This window comes from Lepidochelys kempii, chromosome 15 (assembly GCF_965140285.1).
Source record: "Lepidochelys kempii isolate rLepKem1 chromosome 15, rLepKem1.hap1, whole genome shotgun sequence".
NCBI classification, from domain to species: Eukaryota; Metazoa; Chordata; order Testudines; family Cheloniidae; genus Lepidochelys; species Lepidochelys kempii.
In genome coordinates this window covers 17,904,270-17,929,307 of record NC_136394.1, presented here as the reverse complement: position 1 = coordinate 17,929,307, position 25,038 = coordinate 17,904,270, and the positions used below count along the sequence as shown (strand labels likewise).

The window sequence follows — 25,038 nt, the reverse complement described above, 5'->3', positions numbered from 1 at the left end:
CTGTGTACGTCCCTCTGAACTGTTCCTCGTTATTCACTTTTTGGATACCATGTTCCCAGGCAGACTTTATGCAGTGTCACTTTGAATGCCATTGTTTAGTTAGCTTTAGTTGTATCATAACATAATACAGGATCCTCCCTAGTAGAAATTCCCATTAGAACCTTCCTACTAGTTTCTCGGTTTCTGTTGGTCTTTGTTGGGTTTTAGTGGGCTCTTGTTTTAAGCTTGGAGGGCGAGCAGCCCAATGCTGTAGATCCACTGAGTTGTACCAGAACCTTGTTGGCCAACTAGGGATCAGTAGGAAACAACTGAGCATTTTAATTGGAATTTCCACTGGGCTAACGACAAACTTGACAGAGAGACGTACCAGCGATAGAACTAGTAACTGAAATCACTTGCATTCCCTAATCAAAATTTTCCCTGCCAGTCCATCTCCTCCTCTCTCTGTACAGTGACGTATCACAAGAAGTCTCTACTAATGACCCTCTTGAAATATCAGTCTTCCATGTGTGACATGCATGCTGCCCTCATTGGCTAAAGGAAGCACATCATGATTAAGCAGAAGGGATTACTGAGGTGAGCTGAAAGGTCGGCATCTCAGCAGTATTGCTGCTCTCATTTTTTAATCAAGAGGATTTTTTAAAAACAAATGAATTTCAAGACAGACTAAATTTTGGACTTTTCAACTTTGACACTGGCTCTTTAAGAAATAATTGCCAAACATTTTACAGTGTCTTTTTGGTACATAGAGTTGCCATACTAGATCAGACCCAAAATCTATCTAGTCAGTATCTTGTCTCTGACAGGGCACAGTATCAGATGCTTCAGAGGAAGGAGTAAAAGCCCCGTATTAGACAGACATTGGATAGCCTGCCCCCCAGAATTGGTCTGTTCCTGATCTCTAATAGCTAGAGGTTGTCCTGAAGTGGGGTTTAATATCCTTTCCAAAACATTTTTGTGATCATCAATTGTAATAATTCTGGGTATTCATGATATCCATATAATGGCCTATTTCTTTTCTCCGGTGTGAATTGCTTTAGCCTTCGTAATTTACTGTGTATTTTAGTTGAAAAAAACTCTATCACATGGTGCATAAACTCAAGAAATATCTAGGCATGGTCCAGTGCAATTTATAGAATCAGGCACAATCATTTTGAATTAATCAAATCTAATTAAGGCAGTGCATTGTGGGCTGTGAGGTTAGAAATAAATACTTGCCTAAAGCCATTGCAATGATAAATGACTGCAACATATTCAGGGCAAAATCTCGGCCTTGTTTTAGGGTTATCCATGTGTGGGGAGAACAGAGTGAAGCAGTGGTGTCACTCAGCTTACACTAGAGGTACCCTGCATAAATTGCATTGCCTTGCCTTTAAAAGCAAACATGTGCCTCCAGCTAGTGCAGGTAGCTGCATACACACTAGCCAATTGAGGCAGATGGGGATGGGGATGGACAAGCCCCCAGGCTGGCAGACCACATCTCCTTATAAAACCAATACTAGATAAGTATTACTGTTATTACATTAGCAAGACAATGTTGCCAACTCATGTAATTTCACCATGAATCTGGCAATATTTGGTGGTGGTCTTAAAGCAGCCGTGTGAATACATGAGAATCTCTGCTTTCATGTTAAAGGGAAAGTAAGTTTGTAGCCTTCATGGTTGTGTAGAGCTTTGTAAATGTGAACGGGGTGAACCCAAAAGGCTCAGAAACCATAAGGTAACAAAAAAGAGCTCCAAATACAATATTCTTAGAAGATCTCATGATTTTTAAGCCAACCTCATGCTTGGGGTTGGCAGTGCTGACTAGGTGTCTCTCCAGACACGTCCTGCGCATCAAAGAGAGAACCTGCCCTGTCACTTACAGTGGAGAAAGAAGCTGGTTTTGCTCACTTTGCATACCCACCCAGAGTGGAACCTTGTCCTTACCCTACAGAACAAACTGTTAAAACTTTGCTCTCTGCTGAACAATTGATAAGATGTAAAACAGTTCATATTTAACTATCGTACATTTGCATTTACAGGAAAAAAGCAGCTCACGAACGGTAAACTGGGGAGCATTGCACAGAGGCTGCTTTCAGCTTCAGGTGCTGTTATACAGCTGAGCAAACATGCCTTGCTCCTTGTATATTTTTTTTTCCTGGAGAAATGTTGGGGTCCAGGATTAGACAGTGGTGGTTATTTAATTTTAAAATAAATGTCCAGCATAAATATAGGCACAACTTACCCAAATCTGTGAGGAATTGTAAGGGGGTGGTAGTGATCCTGTATTGTTTATTTGAAGAACCCCCACTATATTAATGAAAACTTTAATAAATATAATATTTTACCCAAAGTCCTTTAAACTGCCTTGTCCCTCCCCTGTATTTCCTTTCCCATGGTTGCTTGCCAGCAGGGCGAGCCACCACCTCCTGCCCAGTTCATTCAGTGATGTCGCGATCCAGCATTTGCAGTGTCACAATTCATTGCTGTAGAGCTGATGCTGCAGCCTCAGATGGTGGATTTTGAAATCGCTGCATGAACAGCTAGGAGAAGCAGGCAGCTTTTAAAGGAGAGTTTGTGGACTCAAGTCCTGTACTGAATATCCATATACTCAGACTGAAGGTAAATCAGTAGGGAAGTAATGCTGCATTATTGTGGTGAAAGCTGGGATTTTCCACTGGTCATGTTCTTCCTGTTAGATCTTAAAGTGAGATCTAACTTCTGCCCATCTCTGGTGAGTAACCAGGTAGAAATTAATGATTCCGTGGCATTCAATATAATTTTCTTTTAAAAAAAAAAATAGGAAATAATCTTCTTGACCTGGTCAAGGATCTGGCCTAATTAGAGCAGTGAAAATCATCTTAGTAATAAAGACCCTATAACCAGGTCAAACTCACCCTGGGTAAAATTTTCGAAAGCACTTACGTGACTTAGGGGCTTAAGTTTCACTGAAGATCAGGCTCCTGCATGAATAAATCCCTTTTGAAAATTGAATTTAGGTGCCTTTGTCATTTAGGTGCTTTGGAACATTTACCCCTGGTTTCAGATTTTGATAAACTCAAAATTTAAGCCAGGTCCGCTGCATCCAGTTTCAAGCAAACCTGGGTCCAGTTACATTTCATGTGGAAATTGCATGCAAGTCAGTGATTTCACATGTATCAATTCAAAACCCAGCAGTAAGTACCGCTTTAACTGAGTTTCTTTTTGAGCACTGGGTATGTCTCAAGTGAAACTCATAGTGTGCTGAGCCCTCCCTCCACTCCCCACCAGAATAAAAGATTCCTACAGTCTTCTACAAACTGAAAACATTGGTTTCCTACACATAGCTAGTTCTTACCCTTAGCTTGAGTGTGATCTGGGATGCATAATGGGTACTCAATTTGCCTACTTAGTCACTGTATTACAGCTAACTCATTCATTATTTAAGATCTAAATGGAACGGTATAAAACAATATCCCATTTGGTGAACTCATGATCACCAGGGCATGGAGAGGAGCGAGGGTGCTCTTGGTTTGGCATTTTGGTTAGTTATATAGGGCAAAACTCTTCCTTTGGATTTAAGCCCATTTAGAGCCATGTACATGCATCAGAAGGCAGAATTCGGCCTTACGTATTAAAGTCCTCCGTTTTGCTATATGTTTCTAATGGGTTTAAGAAATGATAGACTAGCCATCTCAGAACACAAAATTTGGTTCTTAGGAATGACCTTTGTTCTTGATGCAGCCCAGCTACAAGGGGATGGGCACTTCCATAAGCATTGTGGTGATGTGTACAATACACACAGTGATGATGTGTATAATAAGCAGAAGCCTGAACTGACATTTCATATGCATAGTGCATGCCACATTCTAGAAAAGAGATAATAGCCTTATTTGATCTTTCCAGCTCCATTCTCCACCTCCGACCTTAAGGGGGGGAAAAGATACCTGCTTTGTTCTTTGGGTTCTCTGTGTGGCAGTGAGATGGATAAACTCTCTCCCTTGTAAAAGTGTGTTTAACCTGAATAGCATGAAAAGAGGAACCATCCATGCTAAGGCACATATTGCTGTGCCTCGCTACTTAGTTGCCATGTCCATTTTCAGGTGAGAGCCATATTGCTCTGCATATTGCGTGCATTATTCTTATTGGCGCATCCCTTCCAGCAGGTCCCTGAGCTGCTCAATCTATCATCCTTCATTAGGAAAGCTATTGGCAGTTAATTAAGTGGTGATGGACCCAAGCCATGAAACTAATCAAAACGAGTTCGTATATAGTAACCTTCAGGCTGTGAACGGCTGGCTGTCGCCAATGAGGAATGTCACATTACTTTTTCTTCCCCCTTGTGGGCTCTCTCTTGGATCTGTCAAACCAGATTTGGACAGGAACCAGAGTGGCATGGAGAAATTATAACAAATCAGGAGCAATACAAGATGATGAGCAGGTAGAGGGAGTAAGAGAGTAGGTTTGTATGTTTCAGCACTGTTTCCTCTTTTGGACAGAGGGGCCAGAGAGGAAAGAGAAGCATCAGTGATCTTCCTAGTCAGAGAAAGAGGAATGGCCTTGACCCTGTGCCTGTTTGGCTGGATACTGGGAGGGTTCTTGAAATCTTGCCCCATTCCCAGCAAAAAAGAGACCATTTGACAGAGTTATTTTCCTTGGTCTGAGTGCTCTTTCTCAGACCTTGTCTACACTTGCGGTGATGTGAAGGATACATGTAACTACAGGCTGCAGTGAAAGCAGGCTGCGTCCACATTCACTGTGGTGTGTAGCGGGGAAAGGCTCCAGCAGTAGGGAGGCAGTTGGGACACTGTGGGGCTAAAGATAGACCTGGGAGGCACTGCTAGGCATACAGAAAACCTTGTAGGGTATATACCTTCGAGTTCAGGGCATGCTATGCCTATGCAGGGCCGCACTGTCCACACCGCTGTTTATACAATGTGCGAGCTGCGCATGCAGGATTTGTACTCTATAAGTGATCCGAAGTGTAGGCCTACTCTCAGCTAACCATTGATTTAATTTCTCTACTCCAGATTGTCTGAAAGATCATTCAGACTACTTTGGAGGAGATCTAGCTTTCAGATTTACTTTTAACAATTTTGTGTGCATTCAGGGTTCTCTGATGTCATTTTTTTTTTTTTAAATCAAAACCTTGGTGAGATTGTTAAGATGAAATAAACTTGTTGTGTTATCCCAAACAGGATATTCAACAACCTGGCAGATCCTTTTCTTGTAGCAATAAGAAAAGGATTTGGCGTTTAACCTCTTGAAATTAAACCAGTGTGAACTTCAATAGCTCAGTCTTATCAGGGCTTCGCTATAATAACAAATTGTGAAAAAGTGTAATCATGTTTCCAATGTGACCTTGGCAAATCTTCTTTCTTCTGTGATGTAAGAGAGATTAGGTGATCCTAAACAGATGTCTGTTTTGAAAATTATATATATATATATATATATATGAACTGTATATGAAAGATACAATTTAAAGGAGCTCTATAGAACAAGCTGTTCTATTATGCTGAACAGTAATTGCTTTTGGAGGTTTTGAGCTATTGATTTATTGGTGGGGGTTCAATTTCAGTGTAAAGACCTGTGTTTGTGATTTAATTGGAGTGATTAATAACTCACTCACAGGGCCAGATGGGAATCAATATGGATTTCAAACAGCAAAAGTAGTACGTTTTCCCATATAGTGTAGCAGCTGATAGTTTGTTATTTACACTTGCTAGACTAATTAAAATCACAAGATTTCTTGATATACAGCAGGGTTTTTGTCTTTTTAAAAGCTTCAACTTATTGAGTTGAATACTTGGGTTTGCGGTAAATATTTGTGTTTGTTTGGGATTTCTGGTCAGCTCCTTAATAACCTATATATCCTGCTTCATATCTACCACTTCAAAGTAAGATTGTGCCTACAATACAGTACACGCTGCAAAAGAGCCTTTACCTAGTAAACACAAGATGCTTGTATTGTTTTGTGGTCAGGGCAGTAGAATGCCTCTTACGTCATTGCTTTTCAGCTAGCTGGCATCCGCTTAGGAGCAGGACTGAAGGGATTTAACATTGCAGTGTTTGATCCAGTGTTATAGTCCTGGATTAAAAGACAGCATGAAGCTTCCAATCTCATTACAACCCCAGCATTCGCAGTAGGTACCTGGGCTGCAAATCCAGCTTCAGTTTTGCATTGAATCTGTGCCAAAAGCAACTTTACTGTGAAAATGCAGCGTGACTCATTTTTCTGAGGATTTGAATGGTTTCCCTTGTTCTTTATGCCCTGGCCCCAATCCTTACGTTTGGTGCCCATTTCCAGTCGGCTTTTCCAGCTTCAGAGTGTCGTCATGCATGCTTGCAATGAACATGCCTGGATATAGCACTGCAAGCTTGAAATCTCCAGGAATAAAACACCCCATTAAAGAGCCATAAAGCAGCAAATCAGCATCAAGTCCATAGATCTGAATGCTGTTAGGAAGCATTTCTGAAAAGAAAAAGAAAAATCTCCTTTGTTCTGGAAGTTTTTCCCAAAATCCACACAGCTGGTTAGGAAGCAAAAATGTTTATATAACATGGTTTGATTTTATATAAATGTTTCTCAAGGAAATCTTTCACATAGCAATCTGATAATGCTAATGGGATAAATGCAGCATGCACAGGCATTTAATTGTTCACTGTTAAAAAGGTAAACCCTATTAGGAAATTAGGCTAGATTGCAGTGTATATAGGGCATATGATATTCACTGTTTCCTAAACCACTTTTCTGAGTTAGTACTTCTGTGCTGGTAATGCAGTGACTATGTCAGCAAGGAAAACTGTCATTATGCTCCTGAGGGAGGTGGTCTATCCAGTTTTGAGTTAAAATGTTGGAGAATCGCTACTCTCACACTTGTGGGTCATCAGCTCTGTGTTAAGACTTTGAGATGCTTTCCTTACCATACCACACTGCAAATGACTTTAAATGATCTTGCTTTTCAACTTGGGTGCTTCAGGAAAAACTGTACGCTTGAAAGTTAATTCTGAGGACTGAGCTGACTGCTTTTTGCCACTGTTGCTTTCTTCCAGTTTGAGAAGCTGAAGGCTTGTTACAGCCCCAACATACAGCAATCCAGCAGGTTAAATGACTTGGGCAACACAGTTTATTAAAACTGGCAAGTGCTCGCTCCAGTTCTTTTCCTGATAGTCAAGGCTGTCTGCAAGAGTAATTGATAGTGGCAGCTGTTCTAAGGGTGTTTTAGATTGTGGCAAGACGATTTGACTTGACAGACAGCTCTGTACAAATGAACTGAGTGATAGGGGCTGAATCCAACTTGATTGCAAAAGGAACTTCCTGTTGAAAGACAGCAACAAAACTCATTCACCAGAGACGAACTTTGGGAATCAGTGGCAACAACAAAAAAACTTCCCTCTCTCCTTTGTTCCAGTGATGCAAGCTCAAAGCAAGGCATGGGGATTTGTGCTTATATTTGGCCCATTTTCCCCTATGAGAAGAGACTTTCATATTATTATCTGTTGAAAGTTCACTAGGTGCCTTGTGTGTTCTGAAGAGCATGCACCTTGGAAGAACACTCTTAGCATAATGGCATTGGCATGGGATAACACCAACTAGCCTGTGGAGCAGATCATTAGAGTCACCAAGGAGATTTAGTCTTTGCATCATGATAGTAACAATTCACATTCTATGGCGCCTCCCATCCAAGGATCAACATTAATGAATTAATCTGCATGGCCCCATTGAGGTAAAACAAGATCACCCCATTTTTACAGCTGGAGAGCCTGAGGCATAGAGAGGCTGCTCACAGTAACACGAGTTAGTCACAAAGTTAATCATAGTGCACCCAGATCTCTTGACTCATAGCTTCGTGCTGTAACCATGAGGACACCTTTCCTCAGTTAAACTCAGTGATGATATGAAAAAGATGAGATGTTATCTCAAGGTGCGAGGGCATATAGGTTATGTTACTGCATAGACTTAGTCCCTGGGTAGTTGTGTGCAGTTTTACCCTCCTACAGGTCACTTCTCTGTTATTGGCTCATAATCCTTGCCTATATTTCTATATTAAATACATTTTACATATGTGATACCATTAAGAAAAAAACCTGTATTTTTAGCTATAAGTGGCCAATCTTTATTTTCTTAACAGTGAGTTGCAGTTATTAGATATATATGAAGGGCCATTTATGTTGGGCAACTTCTACACTTTTGCTCTGATAGCCTGAAATATACAGACCAAGCAAGATAATCCATGGTATGTCTGATGTTTTAATTAGTGCTATCTTCAGACAGTAGCCTTGGGGCAAAAATGTAGAAACAAGAGCAAAAGTCACTTCATTATCCAGAGCTGTCACTTACATAGCTCTTCTTACCTTCTACCCACTTTACAAACATCAGCTACTGTATTGTGTCCCAATGCCAAAGCAAAATGTGTTGCACCACCACACACTTACAACTCTATATTTGTGCTGATGATGTTACATATCCCCCATACGTAAAGCTGTACACATACAAAGCGCCATTTAAAAATTGTGGTGTAGCTTGATTGGTTCGGCTCTCCCTTTGGATATTTTCTTTGTTCATTCCAGTTGCTGAAAATCTTGTTTTTACTTGACTGATTCCTCATGCAATGAGTTCAAAAGCTCACCTCTGTGGCTCATGAACTCATTTCAATATATATGTCCCATTAACTCTTGTTACTATGGTTCCACACATTGCTTGCTTCAGTTACAGTCACCATGGTGTTTGTATGGTTGAGGAGTAGTAATAGCTATCATGGGTTAGGTCTGTGCTCTACAGGAATGATGGAAATGAAGTGATGGGCGTGCGGTTCGATTAAAATAGGGTGCTGTTGGAGTTTTTTTTATAAGATGCCCTGGAATGGAGAGAGTTGGAGACTTCTCTCTCACGTTATCCCACCATCCTTAAGTTTTGATCTCACAGAAAGAAGGCTAGAGAGCGCGTCCAAATGACACCACTTTCTTATTTCAAGAAACAAAGGAAAGATGCGCAAACAAGATGAGATAATTTCCAATCATATCCTATAGGAGCTGACAAATTCCTTTCCATAACAACCTGCAGCCACAAAGAGCAAGAGGCAGGGCAGCCGGTCTGGAAATGCTGTTGCCCTAAGTACTGTTTGTATAACAGCAGCCACCTGTTGGAGTCCTCAAAGCAGACTTTGCAGATTTAATCCCCTGCACTTGAGCAACACTTAATCAGCTTGAAAGCAAATTCTTGTAATAGAACAGGTTTAATTTGTGTTTGGGAGTTTTTGAATTGTATTTTGTTTGTGATGGTGTATACCTACATCTTGGATGCCAGTGGGGTTGGGTGGAGAGGCAATTTTTTTTAAATTTATTCTCATAACGGATTTTAAATCCAATCAGATTTTACATCAAGTATGTGCAGCAGGTTCATTTGGGCTCAGATAAACCCTTCAGGAATTTACTTTCCACTGCACAATCAGTTGTGTGTGTTGGTCGACTGTCCCTCTAGGACTTTAGAATCTTCAATCGATAATACTATATATGCTCACAGATTTCCTGAAAGCAATAGCATAAGCCCTCACTACTGTTTAAAAATACAGACATTTTCTTCTTAGCAAAGTCAAATCTGAAGAGTGCAGCAGCACACTGCTGATATTTTGCAACATTGCAAGTACCAGTTGCAGGTGATCAGGCAAACAAGAGTTACCGAAATGAGATGATTTTTATTTCCTTTGTTAAGCCAGTTTCAATCATGTCCTCCTCTCTTTTTCTCCACTCCCCCCACAAGAAGCAAGGTGTGTTTAACTGTCTTATTAACAGAAGAAAACTCTCTTGGTGGAAGAAGTCCCATGAGCGTGGTTAGAAAATAAACAAAGTTGGCATACTGAAAAGGGGTAACATTGTGCATGGTGGGGAATGGCAGATGCGTTCCAGCCTTTACATACCATGGCTGAAACATGAATCATTGTAAATGTCAGATTTCCTGTGAAAGGAAGAGCTGAACTGACATGCGTTCAGCTTTAATTAAGCTTGAGTTATTGGAGCTGACTGTCAAGTCTTAGGCAAATTGGCTCAGCCTGTTATCATTAAGCATGAAAATTAACTACTCTAGGACTTGGTAAAAATAAACACATTTTTGATGCTAGAATGTTCCAGTGTGCTATGGTGAATCCAGGGCTTGTTATGGGAGGCCGGGCTTGGTCAGGTAGGTCTGTATGATCAGAGGGGACTGAGGTATGTGACCCCAGTGCAGAAAGTCTGAAAGAAAATATAAGCGGCCCAAGGAACAATTCCACATGTGAATAGCAGTCATCTCTGATCAAGTGAAGGCAACTTGCGCAGAAGAGGTAAAAAATTCTCTTAGAGAGTGTGAGGTGGAAGGTCTTTTAGGTGTTTTGCAGAGGAAAGCTCTGAAGTTCTGGATATTGTTCTGGATGGACAATGAAATCACTTGAAAGAATAAAAACCCAGTTTTCTAGTGGAGCTCAATGAAGTTGGAACAAAGCTGATTTAGTTCTCCTGTGCCGCCTGAATGTACATGAACACACATGTAGATCAAGAGCAGAAGGGGAGTTTTGGCCAGGAATTTTCTTAATAATCAATAAGTCTAAAAAACAAAGTAAAGCATTTTGGAGGGTTCGTATGATTTTAGTAAGATGTCCCAGGTAGTGACTGGGACCTCTTACTATAAATGTGGGGAGAGTTATGTGTACGTAGCTGGGGGTGATGCAGGAAGGTTTTAGCGGGTGATAAGTGGGTATTGATTTTGGGCATGAAGCAGAGAGAAAAAAACACTGTTTTGGTTAGTATTGGCCTGGATGCCCCAGGAAAACAAAGACATTGCTAGAAAAGTGGGACATCTGTTCACTCTAAGCATATTGTGTATCCTGTAGAAGCAGTGTTCGGGGCATACCCAAGGGAAATTATTCTGCAGAGCTAATGGTTGCTAGTAGCCCTATATACATCTCTGGTGAGAAGGGTTCTCCAAGTACACCTTTCTAGTGGAAATACATGTGTTGTACGTCTAACAAAGACACATGACTAAAACTGAGATGTGTCTCCATTTGGGTAAAAGTGTCCTATGTTCGCCTGACTCTGTCCTCCCTGCCAGAGACTAAATCCCTGGATCTGAACAACCCTGGTCTTTCAGCAGGTATGGAATCCAACTTCCAAGCTAGGGTCTGGATCCAAATTTCACACTTTGCCTGCATCTCAGTAACAAACTGAAACAAAAGCATGGACCCAAACACACCCCATATCTGAATATTTGGGCTTGGACACATAGGCGGCGGGTGAACATGCCATTGGGGAAGGCCAGCTCCCGGCCCTTCCCTCTCTGCCCAAGGCCTCTCATAAGAAGAATGTAAGAACAGCCATACTGGGTCAGACCAAAGGTCCATCTAGCCCAGTATCGTGTCTTCCGACAGTGGCCAATGCCAGGTGCCCCAGAGGGAATGAACAGAACAAGTAATCATCAAGTGATCCATCCCATCGCCCATTCCCAGCTTCTGGCAAACACAGGCTAGGGACACCCTCCCTGCCCATCCTGGCTAATTACCATTGATGCACCTATCCTCCACGAATTTATCTAGTTCTTTTTTGAACCCTTCTACCTTCTCCCAGCCCCAGAGCACTGGGCAGGCGGTTTGGCCAAAGCACCCCCAACCCCAGGCCTTTTGTACACCAGCCCCAGCTTGCCTTTCCCAGCCTCTGTGCCACAGGAGAGAAGGAAGGAAACTGGAAGCAGGCAGGAGGGGGCTTTGGGGCAAAACATGGGTGGGGCTACGCAAAGCTGTTTGGGAAGGCACAGCCTTCCCCTGCCTACACTACTTGCTACCCATGCTTGGACCAGTCTCTGCTCTCTTCTGCTCTCTCTATGCTTTCAGTTTTACTTATGTGCACCTACCTGCCCGCCCCCTAGTAAATCAAATACATGAAGAGGTTTTATTTCAGCATGCTGTACTACAGTTATTAAAAAATGGGAACGGTGATAACCAATGATAGTTAGACCCATCCATCCATATATGATCCTCATTACCATGGAATCTGGTGTATATGGATTTTTCCCTGTAACTCGCACCAGATCTTTCCTTTCTAAATACTTACATGTTTGTACTTTACATGGAGTGAGGGGAAGGAGAGTCTCCTCTCTCATGCCTGGTGCTTTCCTGCTGCAAACAAATATGTATCCTAGTGTTTCATTAGTTCTTGAATTGTTCTCAGACAAAAACTGAACACAGAGAAGCATTTCAGTGTTGCAATTTGAGAGATGTGAGTTGCCAGTAAGAATTAGACATGTGACCACAATATTCTACAGCTGATTGGTCATTTCAGTCAGCAGGGAACTATAGGCTTTTGCTTTGAGAAACTTGCAAACGAGATCTAATGCTGGAACCACAGGGAATCAATAGTTGTGTATAAAACTGGTCGGACAGCTGCTTTTAATGGAACAACTCATTGATGTGTTTTGGATCCAGCTGATTTATTTTTTAACTCAGCTTCTTTAACTTTTATGGTGCCGATGTGTTCATTAGTCTATATTGCCTGTAATTACACTGTCTAAAGTTTAACTCTGAATGGGCCTATTGGATGGAATGAGCTAATAGGATTTCATAGAACCTATGGTCAGGAATGGAACCTGAGTGTTTTTTATGGGATGCCTCTAGATAACCATGGGATCTATAATTGTGAATATGCGTCCTTTGAAAAGCATATTGGGTGGCATTCTGGCCCTGTTGAAATCAGAGGTAAAACTCCCATTGACTTAAATTTAGCCAGGATGTCACCCATTGGATTTAGATGCATTAATAAAAATCAATGAACTGTTAGATTAATGAAAATTTAATTCTTAGAAATAAGTACAGTCACTTTAAGCATTAACTACAATAAAATCTATTTACCATTATCTTTAAGTCCATAAACCAAATCACATCTGAAAAATACAGTGAAACTGACTATGTGTAATACTTTATATAGTAATTGATTTGGGACATCAGTAGATTGTCTCAAAATGGGGATCAGCTGACAGGGGTTTGAACTACCATTTGATCCACCTAAAGCACTGGAATTTCTTTGGAATTCCCACTCATTTCTGCCACTCGTGAGTTATGCAGTCACAACGCTTCCCGAGCTCATGAGAATAGCTTGTTTATTTCAGTGCCTTTGTCCCACTGTATTCTGGAGATCAGTGAGTCTGTGTGTGTGTGTGTGTGAGTGAAATTGGCTTTTGCCAAAAGGAGGAGGAAAATAATCTGACATCACCTTGTCATTGGATGTATATTTTATAAATACAAAATGATTTGGCATATTACAGGGAAGCAGAGAGCTTGATTCAATACTGCCTCCCTCTGGTTTCATGCCAGTATAACTCCAGTGAAGTCACTGAAGGCAGACAGTGATGAATCAGACACAAAGTAGAATAAGTAATGCAGAAATCGCTGCATGTTGTGTGCAGCTGTTCCCACACTTCATACATCATGAATATATTTCAGTGCTACCCGGCCCTTTTAAAAGTTAAGAGTTAAGGTAATTTCATAAGTGGAATTTGTCCATGTTAGCGTTGGGAGCATGTGTGGGTGGGTGTCCGTGTCCCTTTCTCACGTGTTTCTCTGTCCTATTCTCTCCGTCATCTTGGGTGGGCTGAAGATTATAATAAATAAAACCCTAAAATTATTTTGATATAATAAAAACATGTACTGTAAACTTAACACTTATAGATCTAGTGGGGTGCATGTGTTGGAGAAGCAAATGAATGGCAGACTTAGTCAATGGAAGGCTCCTCTTGAGATGAATTATGGAGCATCCCTGCACTTCAGGGATATGTACATAATGTTAAAAGGGAGTTGTCTTTGGAAATTGAGTATTCAGCATGTTGCATGTGGTTTCTTTTCTTATTTTAGGTCTTTTTTTGTATTCCTTGGTCTGATTTTTTGTTGTTGTTGCTGCTGTTTAATCCCGTCTACTGGCTTGAGCTTCAAACTTCATTGGAAAAATGAAGACACAGCATTTTACTTGGAAAAAATCTGTGAGGAATTTAACCCATTAAAGAAACTCATTTTGATTGGTACCTATCAGCTATTCATTACCGTATTACTTATGATTTTGGCATATGTTACAGCAGTTAGTATGTTCTTTGATATCCACAGAACATTTAGGGTAAACTGGACTGCCCTACTGTGCTCATTGTAGGTTTTCATAGACTTCTTATGTTCCATCTTCATATGTGAATGTGCATCCAATGAACAATCATTGTGCCATCCTTTCTCTCATAAAGGGCCTTGGTATTCATCTCAGAAAGCATGCTGAGGGGTGTTAAAGCATGCTCTTGTCAGTGATTAGTTACCATCCCCATAGCTATGAATGGCAAGATATACCAGGCAGGTTACCTTGAAAAACCATTGAGAAAATAAAAAAACCGCAACTCTTGTGATCAGATTTACGGTTGTGGGATTTATCATCTATTCCAGGAAATTAAATTTGGTGGGAGATGCATTAGCAGTAACTTGAGAAGCATTCCTGCTGTATTTAGTGTTCTACAGTCGTAAGTAAGGTTATATGTGCTTTGCGTCAAGCACCCCCTAGACAATACTTTGATCTTTTACACACACTTGAACAAGTGCCATGTACTGGACAGACTGACAGACGAACATACCATCGTGTTGTAATGATATTACCACAAGCTAAATATGACTTTGTTCTTACCAGGCAAATATTCTGCAAAATTGGAAAATAAACAGGGATGCTTCAATATGTCACTTTTCTTCTTCTTTTTCTGTAAGGTCCAACCTTGACTGACAGACCTGAAGCGAAAGCAGCGACCATCCCCAAGGTGTCAGGGCTAGAGCGCAGCCGGGAACTGAGCACTGACGTGCCCTTCGTGCTGCCTATTCCCAGCCCCCAGCCAGTTGCTGCTGTTGTGACTTCCACTTCTTCTGCGCCCACGTCAAGCGCCAGGGCAAGCCCGCTGTTGAAGAAGGAACCAGTGATCTCAGCACCAGCGCCGCCAAGGCTCACACCCCAGCCGCAGCCTCGACCCCAGTCACAACCTCAGCCACGACCACAATCTCAGCCTCAGCTCATACCTGAGCTTCGGACCCAGCCTCAGAATCACATCCTTCCCCCTCTCAACTACCAAGTGCATCACCAGGTGGCCCACAACGGACTCAATATCAGGTAGGGGAAAGGGTGCTTGCATTGCTCCTTTGTGAAGCACTCAAACCCTGCTTCCAGGTTACAGTTAATTGAAAAGGTATTAAAATCTCTGTAGAATAGGCCATAGGCTTTCTCATTTCCTGGGAAAGGTGCTCTACTTGTGAGAGGCATTGTGTTCCTCTAGGCCAACACCACATAGCCATGTATTTCCAGCTGTATTGGGTAGCTGCATAAAAGAGATTGTGACTAGAGCTTCCCTAATGAACAGGGGTTGTACAGCTGTGGGGCAAAACTTTCTAGGTCCAGCTTCCAGTGCATTTGCAAATTTTTCCATCAGAACCACTCAGCAGAGGACTTTGTACACCTCTACCCTGATATAACGCGGTCCTCGGGAGCCAAAAAATCTTACTGCGTTAGAGGTGAAACCATGTTATATCGAACTTGCTTTGGCCTTCAGCATTTCCGTTGTTAATAGTCACTTCCCGCCCCCTGACTGACCCCTCAGAATCCCCGACCCATCCAACCCTCCCCCCCACTCCTTGTCCCCTGACTACTCCCGCCCCTAACCACCCCTCCCAAGACCCCACCCCCATCTAAGCCCCCCTGCTCCTTGTCCCCTGGCCGCCTCCTCCAGAAACCCCACCATCCCTAATCACCCCCAGGACCCCAACCCCCCTGCTCCCTGTCCCCTGACTGCCCCAACTCTTATCCACACCTCCGACCCCTGACAGGCCCCCCGGGACTCCAACGCCCCCATCCCCTGACCACCCGGCCCCCAGAACCTCCGAACCATCCAACCCCCCATCCCCTGACTGCCCCCTGAGACCCTCTGCCCCTTATCCAACCCCTCGGTCCCAGCCTGGCACCCTTAACACAGAGCAGCATGTCGGAGACAAACACACTGACGTGCTGATCTGCCGGAGCACGCTGATCCGCCCCCCAGAGCGCTGCTGCATCGCGTTCTATCCAAATTCGTGTTCTATCGGGGTAGCGGTGTAATTGGGAAACAGTTTGGGTTTTCACAAAACCATTTTTTTCCCCCGGTAGACTGCAATTGCAAACCATAGGCAGTCTTTGGATTTGGCATGGTCACGTGTATTCATAGGACATCGGTGTAGTTTAACTGGTTCACCAGAACTATTGGGGAAAAAAACAAATTCCACACCCCATTTGGACGTTTTTGCAGGGAGCACAGTTCAAACTGAGGGTGCATCAGCTGACAGCAGCCTCAGAGTACAACTCTCCATATAGAGCAAAAAAGATACTGCAAAGTAACATGTTCACCGTAGCTCTAGGGCTAGCACGAGGCTCAGTTTCTCTTTCAGATAATTTTCATCCAGTAGGTAAAATGCAAAGATTCATATTTCTTGAGTAGAAATAAAATGGTGGTGAGCTTGGCGAGAGAGGAGTCAATGTACAGGAATAAACAGGGACCTGGACAGTCCCTTTGTTGGTGCAGAAAACACACCATTCTCCCCAAATCAGCCTATTGAGTTAGATTAATTCAGTGAACAATGTGTGCATCATTCCATAACTTTTTAGTTGCATAAAGTACAAGATATGGGACTGTCATTTACGACCAGTTTGTCTAGCAACTCACACAGTGGGGCCCCTCCCTGGTTGTGGCCTTTAAGTGCTACCGCAATATAAATATTAATAACAACATCACATCGGCACTATTCAAACAAACACTCAAGTATCTCAGAGTGCTTAGATAATCTCAAGACATTGGTATTGTGGAAGATTATGGTAAACAATAATAATTGCATTGATATTGCCCTTCCACCACCCCCAACAAAGCTTTTAAGGTGCTGTGCAACAGAATAATAATCTTTTAAAAACAATATAATTACAATAATACAATATATACTGCTATATCATATTGAGTATGTATAATACCACTGTACAGAATGCAGGGCAGGCATAATATGATTGCCACAACTCATACCCTATGGCACTCTGAACATACAGAGTAACAGTCACCGAGCCTTGTGATTGCAAGGGAACGCGTTGCCATTGGAAGGTCATCAGAGGCTAAATAAAGGTGCAGATACAGCTGCCATTACAGTACCTCAGTCAGCTCACACACAGCTCTGAGAGCGACCCCCTGTTCAGTCATGAAAGGGAGTGTCACCCAAAAGAACCCGAGCCATACCCTGCCCTGTTGGGAAAGGTCATAGAGATCTTTAACTCCCACCTGGACAGCTCCCCGAAATGGGCAGAAAGGGCCGTGGTTTCATGCCTGGGTGAGGTCATTGTTATAGAGCCTGGCTGTCTCTGACCCTCTGCCATTGTGACTTTCTTGTATTGTAACACACTTCTTTTCTCTCTCCTCCACCTTTCTCTCCCTACAGCAGGAGCAGCAGTGCCAGCAGCACAACAAGCATCAGCCTCCCCAAACACCTTCCGCTCTCCCCCCAGATCCCTCCTCACCACTCCTCTGGCCCAGCCCTGCCCCTCTCCATCTCTAATCTTGCTACCTCGCACTTCCCTCTCCGATCGCAGACCCAACACCAGCACCATCCGGCCATGTTCGCCACCCCACCCACGCTTCCACCACCACCAGCGTTACCCACCAACAGCCTTGTGATACCAGGACACCCCGCAGGTAGGTCCTCCTCTTTTCACCAGGGCTGGTCTCCTGTGCATGCACAGTATTTACAGAGGGGTTAGGGGGTACGCAAGCAAAAAAACCAATGCAAACCTCCCCTTTGGCAGAGACTCCTGAAATAGCCAAGTAGTATTGTAACAGGTGAGAGACATGGAATTAGCCCTACGTGCTGAGGCGTAGTTTAACCTCCAGGACAATTGCTGTATATTCGTCATTCTCTGACTAAAGGAAGAGGGGGAGAGGAAGTGAATCTGAGTATAAACTATTATTAAAGCTGGGATTTTCCATAGAGTTTAAGGGAGTTGGGCTCCCAACTGGATTTGGGCACCACAATCCCTTAGGCACTCTTGAAACTCCCAGCCTAAATTCATGTTCTCGTTTAAACACGTTGCAGTCTGTGTGTTTGCTGTTGCCTTTGTTACCCAGCATGGGGATGGGGGAGCATGTGCTCTTTGTAATAAGCTTTAGTATGGTTTGCTAAAAATTAGTTACTTTCTAGAGGGGGCAGATTGTCCAATGGTACATTTCCACCATCACTCAGGTTTTGCCAGATATGCTGAGCTGTGCCTGCCTTTCTTTCTGTCTTTCTTTCTGTCATGCATTTAATAAATAAAATTGGTACTCAACTCCTGCATTGGGAGAAGCTGCAGTTTAGACCTTATTTGAAGAAATTGTTCCTGGTGAGCGGGCAGAATAATAAAATAGATTGGAAAGTGAGATACCCCTTCCCCTCCCTCCCTCCACCCGTTAAAGTCACCGAGCTCTGCCGTTAGACTTTTTATTGTTATTTTTGTAGCCTTTTTGAGAAGTTTCCTTTGTTCCGTCCCTATTGTCACTTCCGCCCTAAGTGCCCCGTTGATAGTTCCTCCATTAGCCTGTAGCTGTTCCTGTGGGAGAGCCTGGCAGCTGGAGACTTCCTTGAAACTCTGACTTGCTGGGCCTCCTTTTGATCTGGCATTTGACTCTATAACTAACTCAGCAGGGATTAATGAGGACAAGGACTGACAAAAATGTACCCTTCTGTTTCCTATAAAGGCAGTTAGAGAGAGTAGGGAGAGGGAAGATCTGCTGCCAAAAACTCTGATGACTTGGCATCCTGCTTTCATTTTCAGGGGCTCAATATCCCATTATTTAGAATTACTCTTTTAAAGGGGTGGGAACAAGAATTGCCCACAAACAAACTCTCAAAACAACACTAGACTAAAATATTCTGGATCCCAACCAGGGCTGCCCTAGTAAGATGTCTGCTTTCAAAGACCTGGCCCTGTCTAGAATTTCAGCCACATGGCTGGGGACACATTGGGCATCACAGTGGGGATTTATTCTTCTTCCCCTGCTTAAGGCAAAGAGACTTAGAATCCCAATTATAGACATCTTGGCCGTAGTGCAGAGAGATCATGAGAGGAGGAAATGAGAACGTTGTCACTGACAGGCCAGTCCTGCATCCACCCCTGAACTCAAGTGGCGTTTTCACTATTGACTTCAGTAAGAGCAAGATGAAGTAGCCTGCTCGCATGTCAGTAAAAGACAAGAGCTCTGCTCCTAACAAATAACTGATGCAGTGGGTTTGCCAATCACCTCTGGAGTGCTAGGTTCAAACTCCTACCACCACCTTAGTATGGTGTCAAGTTGCTTGGTAGTACGTGTTCACTCAATAAAAGCACCAGGTTAGAAGAGACACTCAGAGGGAAAATGGGCCCTTTGGGTTTTTCTTTCTTTTCCCCTTCTAGAAAAAAACCCTGCTTGCTTCTGTCCCTTTAAATTTAAAGTAACCGCTCCCCTTCGGCACTTCTGCTCAGGTTCCTAGGCAGAGAGGCAGAGTTCACATTGGCTTCCAGTATTTGCATGTCAGTGATGCTAATAAGTTAGGTCTGTGCATATCAGTGTAACAAGGAAATGATATGCTTCTACTAGCATCTTTTTCTCTGGAAACCCAAAGCTTGAGTAGGTAATTTAATAGTGACACCCACATGGGTTGCTTGTCAGGAGCTCCCTGGCTGACCCTGATGTATGCTAGCCAAAGCTTTCTGTCCTCCCTTTTGAGTTTTAGGGGGTACTAACAACCTTAGCAAAACAAAATGGCAGCCATTAGTGTTCTTCTCTCCCGATCCTGGCCGTAAGTGTACTCTCACACAGGAAACACAAATTATTGGGTGCTAGGGACTTAGTAGTAATACAAGTGACTGCATAGCTAGCTGTGTTATTGTGTGGCCAAACCCATTGTAACAGGCATCACTGATAGGCACAAATAGCTAGTCCTGATCCCACTCGCTAAAGCCCAATTTGCAACTGGGACACGACTCCTTTCCCCACTGCGTCATAGTCTCTTTTACAAAGCTTCTTAATGCGTGCCAACCTGCTCCTCCTCCAGACTCTTCAGTGTCTATTTTTTTTACTTACAAAGGCAAAGTTGTGGTGTGGGGCTAAAGTCTGGAGCCAGCCACAGATCCACCAGACTGGCTTCAAGTCTCTTGAAGAAATTGGATATTGAGGCACTTACAGCTGCCAACTCTCTTTTATCCCTCCTTCCAAAAAAAAAAACATGAAGTGGATTATCTTGATGCTAACAGAGAGATCCAGTTTCTTTGAGTCATGCCCAGATTAAAAAAATAAATATATTTATTTTATTTTCAACAAACTACACTGTCTTTAAAGAGGCTAGATTTTAATTATAGCTATTTGCAGTATATTTTAGCGCTCATCCAAAGAAAATCTCACTGTAAGCTCTTTACGTTCGAGTACCAAAAACTTGAATATTACAAGTAGTTTTGTTTCTCTCCATTTCTGCCCATGTGTTAATCTATTATTATCATTTAATAATCTTGTAGCATGTAAATGATGCTTTACAAAGATATTGCACTGGCTCCTAGACTCTTAGGATACATTTTTTTAAAGTATCCTACAATGACGTAGGCTTCTAAGTCCTATTTTCAAAAGTTATTTAAGCACTTAACAGCCTAATTCCCATTGACTTTCAATGAGGCTTAGTTCTGAAGTCCCATTTTCAAAAGTGATGTCGGAACCTAAGTCACTTATGGGTACTTTTGAATGTTTTACCCTTACAGGTGAACTAGAATGTCAAAAGATTCATTTTCCCCTCTCTATGATTCTGCTGCAACTTAAATGGGATGTTTTCTTGAAATCAGTGAAACATTAGGACACAAGTCTCTTCAGCAGCATGTGTGTGTGTGTGTGTGTGTGTGTGTGTTATCAGCATACTTGATACAAGGACAGCAGCTGTTCCATGTGTGTGTACAGCACTTAGCACAATGGATCCAGAACTGGGGCTCTCAGGTGCTACTGCAATGTAAATAATGAATAATTATAATATGCCTGTCAGACATACTTACCGTAGCACATAGCAGATGAAGAGGATACTTGCTCTCATTATTCTATTTACTGCAGATGATTTATAACATTTCAGTATCTTCCATAATTCTAACAGACCCGAAGAAGAGCTCTGTGTCAGCTCAAAAGTTTGTCTCTTTCACCAAAAAGATGTTGGTCCAGTAAAAGGTATTATTTCCCACCTGCTCTCTACCGTTCTAGACAACATTTAAATAAAAAATAATCAGGAATCTCCTGGATTAATGGTGAATCTGATTTAAAATTTGAGATGAATCCTGTTCATTCCCCCTTCCAAAAAAAAAAAGCTGAAGGTTTAACTGAGTTACTCATTACAAATTGAGTATTGTTGAACCTGGTTCATCTAAAGACATTTGCTCCATGGAAACCACTTCATAGACATTTCAGATGCAGAAGTTAAACATTTGGGATAATGCTAATATCACACACATATCATGGAAAAGGAAGTGTGTCCAATGCATAAAATAATTTCATAGGAAATGAAGAGACAAGTCTGCTAAAACTGATTCCACTCTGTATCACCTCCCACCCATATCCAGACCACCTCAAATATATCAGGGTAAACTACTGAAATTTTCATAGTGGATGAAATTAATTCCTTTGCAGAGGGCCATGTTAATCCGGCGTTGAAGATTTTAGGGGACATAAGCACTCGATAGACCTTGTGAGTTTCACCCATAGTGCCTCAAAAAAAATCTAGCTCATGACCTCTGCATGGCCCAACGTAATTACAACTAAGAAACATCAGACACCTAGCTATGGGGTCACTTACAAGTGCCCTATCAAGAAACTAGCTTTTCAATGCAATTTAAAAGCTAGAAACATTTATTCCATTCCAGGAGAGGGCCTTGTTGAAAGTAATGTTGTTTTCCTTATTATGGGCCTGATCCTGCAAAATGCAGATTGCCCTGGGCTCCTTGTGTTGGAATGAATTGGAGTGGAAGGTACCCTGAGCCTCACAGGATCAATCACTATGTCAGGGTCTCTTTGCAAAAGTGGTGTTAGCTAAGAAAGGGGGAGACACCTATTACACTGAACAAAAAAAACTGTCATGCTGGGCTAAGGGCCTGATTTTCAGAAGAGCTCAGCACATAGAGTGCTTAGTGCTGTTGGAAAATCTGTCCCCATCTGGGGACCAAGGGCTAGTTACCCTCACATATTGATACTGAAGGGAGACCCTGTATCATATGATGCATTTTTCTTTTTGTAGCAGCTGCAACCTTCTTCAGATCTTGACCTAGTGAAATGAAATGTGTCTCCTCCTCCTTCTCCCCCTCTGCTCCCCCCCAGTTTTTGCATGGGAGAATAAATTGGAGGCAGAGGAGAGAGAAATGTCAAATACTATCTGACAAAAGAGATGGAATGTTTAGAAATGTAGTATTAAAGAAGTTGAACTCTCCCAGAATTGGTACATTATTTGGAACAGGTACCTGAAGCTTCAGAGTCCTCAGCACAAGTGTTCTCGGGTGCACAATGCATGCTCCCGGCACTGGTTATATCAAAAGGAGGAGAGCATGTCCAAGCCTGTGGGCGATACTGTGGAACATCAGCCTGAACTCACAGGCCCATGTGCTTAAATACAAATCCGCCAATGAAGTGTGTTAATTTCATGGTATTTTCAGCCCATCCTGGTTGGTTAATGGTTACCATTCGTCACCTGGTATACCCCAGCTTCATTCCTGAGCTTTGTTTTTCACCTTCCAGACCAGGGAGTAAAATGAAGGCAGGAAGCTCAGCCACAGCCCAGAGTTTGAGGCTCACTGTACTGTGGATCAGATCCAGCCAGCTGAAGTGAGGCCTGTGGAGTTGCCTCCTGGCAAAAAGAGCCACTTAAAAATGCTATCCTGTGATCAGGCACTAACCTGACTGCTTCACACACACACAGAGAACCCAGTGAAGCCAGTCATGTCAGACTGTTTGTATATCTCTGTGGATTGACCCTTGTTTTCGTTGGAGGGATGGTGAAGTTTATATGCTCTCATTTCTCCATCCCATCACCTTTGCTGTGGTTTTTAAAGTACTTTTTTCAAAGGGACACCGACAGGTTAAATGTGGCCAAAAAAGAGAATTTAACCGACTTAAGACCAATGCAAATGTTCCCCAAGGTTTTTTTTTTATTTCAGTGGGAACAGGTTTGTCTTGCTTATTTTAAAACCAACCAATACTCCTCTGCAGTGCTCCCAACACAAACCTCGCAGCCTTTTCCTAGTGCGGGAAAAAGCTGGATTTGAGTCTGACTAGTTTCTTTTCACTGTCACAGCTGAGGCTAATGCACCAAAAACAGAAAAAGGGGAGATGTTTAGAATTCTTCCAGTGTTGATAATGTAAAGTGGGGTTGTAGCCTAGGGAAGGGGAATCTGTTGTGGGTTGGGAGGAAAGGGAGTCATTCCAGTTGTGTTTTTTAACTTGATAGTGTCCCTTTTAAAGTGTCCTAACCTCAGTATTTGTGACTGGGTTGGGGGAGCGGGGAGGGGCAAGCTTGTTTATGCTTTATGAAGCCCCACTGTGTTTTCTGCTGTGATGACTCATGGTGTTCTCTCTTGTCTTTAGATACCAGCCTGTTGATATCATTCAACCAACCAATCATGTATTGCCAGCCTCATTCGGGGATTCTGATTGGTACTTTGTCACAGGCATCTCTCTTACCTCCACCAATGAGTCCTCACGTAGAAAACCACCACAGCATGACCTGCAGAAACAGGGAATGCCAGGTGAATATCTGACTCTCTTTCTTCTATGTCTTTGTGGAACTCACAGGCCGATGGGCCTTTGTGTCTTTTTTTTTTTCTCTCTCTCCTCTAGATCATGAGCTGCTCAGGCAAGAGCTGAACAACCGGTTTCTGGTTCAGAGTTCGGACCGGGCCGGTGCCTCTCTTGGCCCGGTGCCATTGCTGAGAGCGGAGTTTCACCAGCACCAACACACCCACCAGCACCAACACACCCACCAACACACATTCACTCCTTTTCCATCCAGCTTACCCCAGACGCCGCTCATGCCACCCTCTGCACCTCCCATGGTGCATACCCCAGCCCAAAATGTGAGGATAAGTAAAGAATCTTGGGGCAAAAGCCTAACCCACCGTACCAAAATCAGTCCTCTTTATTTCAGACCGGCTTCCCCTGTCCCCCAAGAAGCCCTGCTCCTGACTTGAGCCCCTCCATTCTTGAAGGATGTTCTTCTTCCCATTCAGAACCAAGAACATTTATCATCACAGTTCCCTTGTGCTTCTACCAATAAACAGATACACTGTTGTGTGCGGTTCTCAGCCCCCTTTATCTCTCCTTCATGGTAAACTGTCAGCTCTGTACTTTTGTTTAGATTAACAACCCATCCTTGGAGCTGCATCAGCTGGCTCAGCTCCTTCACATGCACACACATGCACAGAGATATCACAAGAATAGAGGTTTCTAATATAAAATAAAATGTCAAGAAAGGTTTTGTGGAACAATATATTTGACTCTATCCTGGAGCTATAATGCAGGTCTGCTTGCCATTCTTACTGTAACTCAGAACTTGCACTGTTTGAGTTCAGTGTTGTCATGTTCATTTTATTTTCTACTTCCCCACACTGTGTCCAGTAGACAATTTGGGTATTTATTATTTGATTTGGTCAGCAAACACTAATTTATATGTGGCTGACTCTTCTTCTGGAACAAAACCTTCTGGCCATTGAATAAGCTTTGTCATTTCTTCACTGACAGTGCTTGTAACACAATGGGGATTTTCTGATGCTGTTAACAAAATCTTAGAGTATCTGGCATAAACCAGCTTTGTCAGTTCTTGTAACCACACTCTCCATATGTCCCTGGCAATTATTATTTTGTTAGGTTGAAAAAGCAGAATTCAACTTGTTCTTCCTCCATTGCATGCCACATCTAAAACATACAGAGTCCTCTTCTACTAGGACTGGCAAAATTGAGCAATAACCATTAAAGGCAACATTTGGAGAAAACTACCAAGGATTCATGGGAAATAA

At 42.6% G+C, this 25,038-nt stretch overlaps 1 protein-coding gene across 12 annotated transcripts in view; it reads left to right on the top strand.

Annotated features, from left to right (window-relative positions):
- FBRSL1 (fibrosin like 1) overlaps positions 1–25,038 on the top strand; it is a 763,476-nt gene that overhangs the window by 713,400 nt on the left and 25,038 nt on the right. For 11 of the 12 annotated variants that reach the window (XM_073313631.2, XM_073313632.2, XM_073313638.2 and 8 more), the window contains 3 exons: positions 14,712–15,105; positions 17,439–17,692; positions 23,864–24,099. In XM_073313631.2, the coding sequence (XP_073169732.1) occupies positions 14,712–15,105; positions 17,439–17,692; positions 23,864–24,099 (884 nt within the window). Of the gene's footprint in view, positions 1–14,711; positions 15,106–17,438; positions 17,693–23,611; positions 23,773–23,863; positions 24,100–25,038 lie in introns of all 12 variants that reach the window. The other variant, XM_073313633.2, reaches the window with a different exon arrangement.